General features: G+C 34.4%; 2 protein-coding genes across 10 annotated transcripts; one reads left to right on the top strand and one right to left on the bottom strand.

Moving 5' to 3' along the window:
- Positions 1-201: 201 nt before the first annotated feature.
- Positions 202-2,078, top strand: LOC115710659 (alpha carbonic anhydrase 7-like). Its single transcript, XM_061112402.1, has 7 exons — positions 202-229; positions 458-699; positions 963-1,087; positions 1,193-1,334; positions 1,598-1,765; positions 1,863-1,916; positions 2,019-2,078. The coding sequence occupies exons 1-7, from the start codon at positions 202-204 to the stop codon at positions 2,076-2,078; spliced, it is 819 nt and encodes a 272-aa protein (XP_060968385.1).
- Positions 722-6,122, bottom strand: LOC115709863 (E3 ubiquitin-protein ligase RZFP34). Of its 9 annotated transcripts, XR_009686789.1 has the most exons (14): positions 5,388-5,537; positions 5,082-5,220; positions 4,845-4,932; positions 4,678-4,737; positions 4,510-4,542; positions 4,317-4,394; positions 4,184-4,227; positions 4,044-4,084; positions 3,866-3,948; positions 3,685-3,776; positions 3,540-3,609; positions 3,406-3,447; positions 3,047-3,310; positions 722-1,092 (listed from the first exon to the last, which is right to left on the bottom strand). XR_009686789.1 is itself a non-coding variant. In XM_061111719.1 (13 exons), exons 2-13 carry the CDS (start codon positions 5,144-5,146, stop codon positions 3,158-3,160), a joined length of 849 nt encoding a protein of 282 aa, XP_060967702.1. In that variant the 5' UTR covers positions 5,147-5,220; positions 5,925-6,122; the 3' UTR covers positions 2,622-3,157. The 9 variants fall into 9 exon arrangements, 6 of the variants coding, with proteins under 6 accessions (XP_060967702.1, XP_030493954.2, XP_060967703.1 ...); XR_004010306.2 differs by having other exon boundaries at positions 5,082-5,462; XM_061111719.1 differs by lacking the exons at positions 722-1,092; positions 5,388-5,537 and adding an exon at positions 5,925-6,122 and having other exon boundaries at positions 2,622-3,310.
- Between the last annotated feature and the right edge of the window lie 2,755 nt (positions 6,123-8,877).

Below are 8,877 nucleotides of genomic sequence, written 5' to 3'. Positions count from 1 at the left end.
GACACATATCTCCAATGTATAATTATAAATGAAAACCCCATTCGGAAAGCTCTTTAGTATTGCAACAAAATTAAAACATATCAAGTCTCTAATTAATAAGATCTGATACTAATCATGATTAAGGATCAAAGCAATTACCACATCTTAAGCTGGTGGTGGTTTCTAGTGATCATATGCATTTTCTTCTACTTGCACCAAACAATGCTACTTATTTCAGCTCAGGAAGTTGGTACGTCCCTAATAATATTAATCTTTAGAATATGTTTAGTACATATGATCAAAATAGATTTAATAATTATAATAATATTTGGGAAAAGATATTACAAGGGTACGATTATTAATCAATGGTCACATATTGTAAATAAAATCTTAAATAGTTGAGATTGTGCCTTACCCTATCACAATAACCCTTTATATTACATATATATTTAATTAGGGTTTGATTTGGTTTATGCAGGTGATGAAAGAGAATTTGACTATGGAGAATCGAGCAAGAAAGGACCACGACATTGGGGAGAGCTAAAGAAAGAATGGAGTGCATGCAATCATGGAAAATTACAGTCTCCGGTTGATCTTTTGTATCAAAGAATCAAACTTAGTCCGAAACTTGGAGAAATAAACATGAATTATTATAAGCCTTCTAATGCTACTATCAACAATAGAGGCCATGATATTGCGGTAATAATAATAATATTATTAATCTATTAGATAAAAGCCGAGGTTAGCAAAGTCAAAGATAAAATATGTTCATTGCACACAATTTTAAAATGGAACTTTTCCTTATTATACATATATACATATTAACTTTATATTTTTGTTTTTGTCTCATTTGAATTATGTGGTCTCCTCTCAGTTCTGAGAGAATACGTACCTACCCCTATTTTGTGATCTTCTTCTTTTATATATTTCAAAGTTTAAGAGATAAGGATGTATAATACAAAATTTCTTAATGATATTGTTGTTGTTGTTGTTGGAAGATCGAATGGTTGGAAGATGCTGGATCAATCAAGATCAACGGCACTGATTACTTTCTTAAGCAATGCCACTGGCACTCACCCTCCGAGCACACCCTCAATGGCAGGAGGTAACTATCTATACATTCATAAATAAAAAATAAAATTATAAAATTCTATCGATCATATCATATATAGATAAATTATGCTTTTAAGTAATAATTTGCTCATTATTAAAGTCAACTTTGTTTTGTGTATGATATTAGGTTTGACTTAGAGCTACATATGGTTCACCAAAGCCATGAGATCAACCAAGAAAGTAAAATTGCTGTAACTGCTCTCTTCTACAAAATTGGCAAGCCTAATTGGTTTCTCTCCAAGGTTAAATTTAAAGTCGTTTAATCATTACTTCCTTTATAATTCATGGCTAACATGAGCAATGTTCTTATCAATAACTTATGCTATGAAATATTAATATTATAAACTAACTAAAGCTTTTAAACATTGATTTTTTTTTTTCTCTAAAAAAAAAAAAGCGCTTAAGTAATTAATTTGTTACTTTAGATTGTAATTGCAAAAGTATGATGCAAATGAATATTGGGATTCACGTAATAATTTTTTTTTTTTTTGGATGCATGTAACAGTTAACCAGAGATATAATAAACATAACTGATACAAAGAAAGAGGTACACCAAGGAGTGATTGACCCCAAAGAGTTAGGATTGAATGGATCAATGAAGTACTACAGATACATTGGCTCACTCACAGTCCCTCCTTGCACTGAAGAAGTTCTTTGGGCCATAAATACAAGGGTAGATATATATACACACCTCTCTCTTTTTTCTCTCATTAATTTCTTGTTTAATCTAATGTTTTCTTATCAAAGTAAATTTTCTTGAATGTTCTCAGATAAGCACAGTTTCCATAGAACAAGTGAAACTGCTCAAACAAGCTGTTCATGATGTAAGTTCATATTTCCTCCCCATTTTTTAATTGTAATAAAATCCATAAAAATATACACAAATATATATAATACTCTTTTTGTGATGTTTTTTTTTAATTCAGTATGCAGAGATAAATGCACGACCTTTACAGCCCATAAATGGAAGATACATTTACCTATGAGTCCCAATGATTTTTGCCTCAAAAGAGACTTGACAAAACTAAAGCTTGTCAATTGTCATGCTATGATTTCAGAATTTGGTTTTTTTTTTCATTACTTATTCATTATACTTCTCAAATATTAAATCACCATAGTTTATCAAATGATCCTAGCAATAGCTTGTGTATCTTGTAACGGCTAATGTTGAAATTACTCAGTGAGGCATGATATCTATCTACCACATTGTAAGAAAATGACAGCAGATTCTACATGGGAAAATGAAAACGACAATATGAAACAATAGGAGCATGACTAGAAAAGAGAAACGACCCAATTAAATTGGGATTGCAATGGTGACTGACCCAACACCGCCAATGAATGCAAAAGAGTTAGGAAACCTAACACGTTATCCACAATGGTGTAATCAAACAACAGTATAATCAAAACAACAATGAATGAGATACTAACATTCAATCTTTAAAACGACATCAAATTATAGAGTAAATCAGCCTCTTTTTCAACCTTCACTAAACTCCATCATTAAGAGAATAATGTCGAGTCTATAATTTAAATTAAAATTAATGGAATCCACTATTAAAATGTACTAATAACTCATTTCATAGGATATCTTATAACAATGTTCTTAAGTTAAACTAAAGCAATACTAATGATTAGCGACCAAATCCAAGATATAGCTACTTTTCCCAGTTATGTGCCCACTTTTCCCCTCTTGTACTAGACACTAATAATTGCACACGAAAATTGAATAAACAAGCTTGCAAATTGAATATTGTGAGAGCTATTTTCCCTTACAATAGCAACCCATATATATTATATATCACCTTTTAGTAAAGAACCAAAGTGTAAAATAGTACAACTTTTGATTTTGAGCATGTGAATTGTTGGCTGTAGTGTGCACCAACAACATTATCAAAAGATGTGACTAAGTAAAAACTTCACATGAAGCAAATGATCAAGGTAAATTACTAACCAAAGAATTCGGTCATCATCGTTGTCTTCTTCTCGTCCATGTCATGAGTGAATGAAGATTATGTTTCTGAAGTTTGAGTTAACCTTTTGTTGTCACCAACAACAAACAAACTCATCTCACCATTTCCTCAAACCTTGATGAGCATGAGCTTGGCCCTCCTTGTGTTTGTCGAGTATTATAGGATTTGCATTTCAAGCACTTGTGCGCGACAATGTGAAAATGTACCTCTGAATTCTCGCCACAATCATTGCAGAGGATCCAAACCTAGTTGATTTATACCAATGAATTGTGAGAAAAAGGTAATGGAGCATATTCATTCAACTAGCTGATATAAGTTGAAGACATTACTGTTGACTTACCATTTTGTTTTGATACATTTGAGGCATGGGAGTCTGAGCAATCTGGATGTTGTTTCAAAACCAAACAATTAGATCCATTGATACAAAACAATACTAAAGAAACCAATTTCATTAGCGGCAACAGAATTGATTACCTCTTGATCAAGTTTTTCCCACACGTGTGTCATGTCGCAATATGATTTTGAGCATACCGGGCACGAGTACCTAAAGAATGTACTCAAAGTTAGAATATTTATAGTTCCTAAACACCTTGAAAAGATTGTACAGCCAAACACTTACTGGAAATGCTGTTCCATCTCTTTCACACATTCCAAATGTATAGTATGTCCACATGGCAAGACAGTAATGTCCTTCATTGTCTCAAACAGGAACTGCAGTCATAGCAATTTCAATTCAGCAAATAATGAACTAACATTCATAATATTCTACTTGATCGCCTCGTGCTACTCTAAACGTTTACCTCAAAGCAAACAGGACAATTGTGATGCATAGCTTTTTCCACACAACTATGTGAATCCTTCAACATAGTCGAATAACAACAACCTGGAACGAAATAATAACTTCTCATAAGCGTAAGTGTCATAAGCAAATGGAACTCCAAAGCCAAGCATATAGAATTTAGAATTTTGAAAACTTACCACATTTATTACAATGAAAAAAGTTCTCCTTGCCTCCAACTCTGTATTTCCCAGCACAAGTATGTTGTTTTATTAAACTATTTCCATGGATGTTAGGCGATAATGGAATCGGAAAAAAAGAACAAAGATAAGTATCTAACCTGCATATCCCACATTCATTGCAATGGTATTGATTCTTTGAAACCTGCTTCTCCCCAAAAATGGGCTTGTTAATGCAAATTGAACAAAGCAATATAAGAAACTTTAAAGGACTTTGAAACATACGAGACTTACATCATCGTCAAAGAATTTACATACGGAGCAAAAGTAATTTCCCATACAAATTCCACAATGGATGCAATGCTGCTGAACCTGGAAGGTAATAAGTAAACTCATTAGTTACAAAACAGTTATTTTGCTTTTATTATCAAAATATTGATAGTTATTGCTATTATGATCACTAAAATTTATAAAAAAGGGAACCTACATCTTGTTCTGTATCACACAATGAACATATTACCTGAAAAAATCAGAAATAATTTGGAGTAAGCAATGAGGCCTTGAAAATATATGCAAATATAAATATAAATATTACAATTTCCAAGCCTGATTTTGTTCTATACATGACCGCGAGAAGAAGAAAAGAAAAACAAACCCTTTTCAAATCATGTCGAGGAATGTCATGACGATCAAGAGGATCAACTTCCAGTGAGTTCTGATATTAGAAAAGTAAATAAGCAAAACATTGATTTTAGGTTTAAATATAAATCGCAAGATAAAACAAAATGAGATAATCACAGTACAAAAAAGAGAAAACCCAACCTTGGATTCATTATGACAATGTCTGCAATCAAATATTTCATCACAACAAGGTGCTCTAATCTTACACCTCCTCCTGTAATGTGAGCACCTACATTTTTTTTTTTTTTTTGAATTATAATAATAAGTCTCAAATTTAGCACAAAAACCGAAAGAAAACTCAATTTTCGCATAAATTCTAATAAAGATACTAAGAAAAAGTAGAAAAAAAAATGTAGATGATGAAAAATCAATACATACCCAAAATTTTCAGATTCAAGCTCCATTAAAGACTGGTCTTTTACATGAGAACTCTCAATGGCCATTTGGTTCTTCAAATCACTCTCTATTTTTTTTCTGTTACAAAGCCTTTGGTATTCTACAAAATTTCAAAGACAACCTGAAATCCCATAAAGATTAACAATCAAATCAAACCCATAATCCTAACCTGAACAGGAGAAATGATTTTAAAATTATCCCACAAGAAAAGGGAAGGAGAGACGTAGTACTCTATTAATAGAAAATTTAACCACCCAAATTCTAAGAAAGTTATAATAAAGGCTGGACCTTTGTTTTCTTCAGGATGAAAAAGGAGGACAACTCTTTAATAGCATAACTCTAAACCAATTTTTTTAATTAGAAAAAATAAAAATAAAAGGCTTCCAAAAAAGGGCTTTTTATATTTTTTTTTTTTAAGAAAAATATATATATAATTTTGAATATATAAAAAAGATAATGACGATGACGAGGCGAAACGCCAGCAATACTTATGGCCGACCAAGCAATAATTACAAATGGATAGAGAAAAGGTTGATGGTATGGTTTAATTAATTTATAAGTGATATTGACAAGGAACCCCTAGATTCGCATTCTAGGATTACAATGATACATAGATTAGATATTATCCAAACACTGTTCAGATCAAAACGACATCGTTAAAGGACTTCAAGAACTTGGAGTAGATAATTTTTTTTTTTTTTTTGATAACCAACTTGGAGTAGAAACTTAAAATGAAAATAATTTTTTGTAAAAAAAAAAAATAAGAGGGTAACGTGGAGAAAGGACGAAAGGAACTAAGGAAGGAGGGAGTTGTTCTTTACGTACCATATGGAAAATTCTGTGGTTTTTGGAAGCTGAAGCGAAGCCTGAAGGTGGGTTCGTTTCTTCAAGGGAAGAAAAGGCCCAAGATATTGTTAATTAATCTGCAACTGAGTTCTTTTCCTATGAGGTTGAATAGTTTCGGAAATGGTCAATATTGTGGGCTAGGACTCCTTATTATGTATTATAATACATATACATAAAGGAAGCAACTCATATTGCTCGAGGTGTCACTTTTATCCAAACTGATTGGAGTCTGAAAAATTTATAATCTCCATTTCAAAACATAAATAAATAAATTACAATTATTCACAGTTTTGAGTTGTCCATTTGCTATAGTCTGGCCACATCGAATAAGTTCTTCATGATTCCGTGTTGGTTTAAGAAGTTGGTGAAGTGATCACTTTCAAATTGCTTTCCGCTATCTGAGACAATCTTGTGTGGAAGTCCAAAGCAGCACACAATATTTTTGATGACAATGTCCAAGGCCTTCTTGAAGGTGACTGTATTCATGGGTTCCGCCTCTACCCATTTGGTGTAGTAGTTAACATTAACAATGACTATGGCGTACTTCACCCCTCTTTTTCCAGTGAGAAGGGATCCTACTAAGTCAATTTCCAAAATAGCAAAGGGCCATGGGCTCCTCATGAGTGTGATTTCTATTGGTGGTGCTCGTGGAACCTTGACGTATCTTTGATACTGTTCGCACTTCTAGACATACTCTGTACAATCCTTTTTCATTGTGGACCAAGAGTAACCCTGTCGAAGGATCTTTTTGGATAGGCTTGGTCTGGAAGTATGATCTCCATGAAAACCTTAGTGAACCTCATGTATGATGGTACTTATTTTGGTCTCGGCTACGCACCTTAAGTATGGCACAGATAACCCCCTACGGTAAAGTTTCCCATCTAGTATCACATATTGGGGAGCCTGATATTAAACCTTGTGAGAAGAAGTTTTGTCCGTCAGAAGCTCTCCTGAGTTTAGGAACTAGTAGATGGGCCATATCTAGGAGTTGATCAGTGATGGTATTTACCCCCTGTGTTTCGATACTTGAAGCTTCTAAGTGGGCCACAGGCACCACTTTGTGTTGGATGACTCTGAGTTTGTGACGAGTTTTGCTAGCATATTCGTGAATGAATTTTGCTCTAGGGGACCTAGCGAATATTATAGCCTTTAACCCCTTGCAACAGTTCCTAGGACATCATCACATAGGCAACCATCCCTTCACCTTTGGTCTGTTATATTCCCCAAATATTTGATTTACCACCAATTTAGAGTCGCTATGCACTTTGTTATGTTGGGCTCCGACTTCCTTAGCCAATCATAGTCCCGTTAGTATGGCCTAGTGCTTAGCTTCATTATTGGAAGCAAGAAATTGAAAATAGAGAGTGCTTTGGAGCTGATGTCCTTGCAGAGATATCAATATGATTCCTGCTCTAGCTCCCTTTGCATTCGATGCTCCATCATCATAGACTTTCTAGGTAGAGGTGACTTTAGGACTGGCTCATCTGGGAGGTCACTTAATCCAGAACACTCAACCACAAAGTCAGCTAGGGTTTGACCTTTGATTGACACATGTGGTTGATACTAGATGTCAAATTGGCTAAGTTCCATTGCCCATTTTAGTAACCCGTCAGATGCCTCTGGGTTTTGAAGCACTTGGCGGAGAGGATAATTTGCCAGTACCTTGTTGGCGTGGGCTTGAAAGTAGGGTCTGATATTTCTAGAGGCAATTAGTAAGCAAAAGGTCAATTTTTCTATCAAGGGATATTTGGATTCTACACCCAGTAATCTTTTGGTGACATAGTACACCGGTAGTTGGACCATTCCTTCTTCTTGCACTAATGCGGCACTTAAGGCTTGTTTAGACACTGCCAAATATAGGTACAACTCACCCACCACCGGCTTTGATAAGATAGGAGCTTTGTCAAATGCTCCTTTAGTTTCTAGAAGGCCTCTTCACATTTCTCAGTCTATTCAAATTTCTTGTTTCCTCAAAACATGTTAAAGAATGGGATGCACTTGTCTGTGGATTTTAAGATGAACCTACTGAGGGTCGCGATTCTTCTAGTAACACTTTGCACATCTTTGTGCTTTTTAGGATATGGAATGTCAACAAAGGCCTTATCTTCTCTGGGTTTACTTTAATTCCCTAGAAGTTGACGATAAAACCTAGGAAATTCTCGGAGGAGAAACCAAATGTACATTACTTGGGATTGAGCTTCATTCCGTACCTTGGGAGAACCGAGAAGGCTTCTTTAAGGTCTGTACTGTGCTCTCTAGATGTCTTAGATTTTACCAGCATGTCATCGACATAAACCTCCATATTTCTTCCAACTAGTTCTTAAACATCTTGTTGACCATTCTCTAGTAGGTTGCTCAAGTATTCTTCAGGCCAAATGGCATTATCTTGTAGCATTATACACCTTTATCCATCTGGAAGCTAGTGTGTTCTTCATCGGCTATGTGAATTTTAATCTAATTATATCTGGAATAAGCATCCATGAAGCTGAGCAACTGGTACCTAGAGTTTGTTGGAAATTATTTTACCAGGATCTTAGATCTACTCACAAGTATGTTTATTAACATCCTAAATATGAACTTTCTAAAACGATAAAATAAACACATATAAAGTTTAAGAAACCTTACATTGGGTGCAGCGGAATATAATGACTCCTTCCGTTCAGATATCTAGCCCTTGATTCCTTTCTGTAGCAGAGCATTATCAATATCTGAACCTGAATCTCTTTCTCTGAATCCTTGATGCTGAATCTCCTTTTGTTGATGATCTTTCTTCACGGTCTTCCTCACTATGATTGAGGTATCACTTGATGTGTGTGGGCACTACTCATACACTAAGGATTTCGAAATTATCAAGAAAAAAGAGAGAGAGTGGTCAGCTAAAGATAGGGAAAGAGAAGGCTCAGTTTTTTCTGATTCGGAAAGTCTGATGAAA

This window comes from Cannabis sativa, chromosome 3 (assembly GCF_029168945.1).
Source record: "Cannabis sativa cultivar Pink pepper isolate KNU-18-1 chromosome 3, ASM2916894v1, whole genome shotgun sequence".
NCBI classification, from domain to species: Eukaryota; Viridiplantae; Streptophyta; class Magnoliopsida; order Rosales; family Cannabaceae; genus Cannabis; species Cannabis sativa.
Note: the sequence above shows the minus strand (reverse complement) of the source record. Positions and strands in the feature narration are given on the sequence as shown.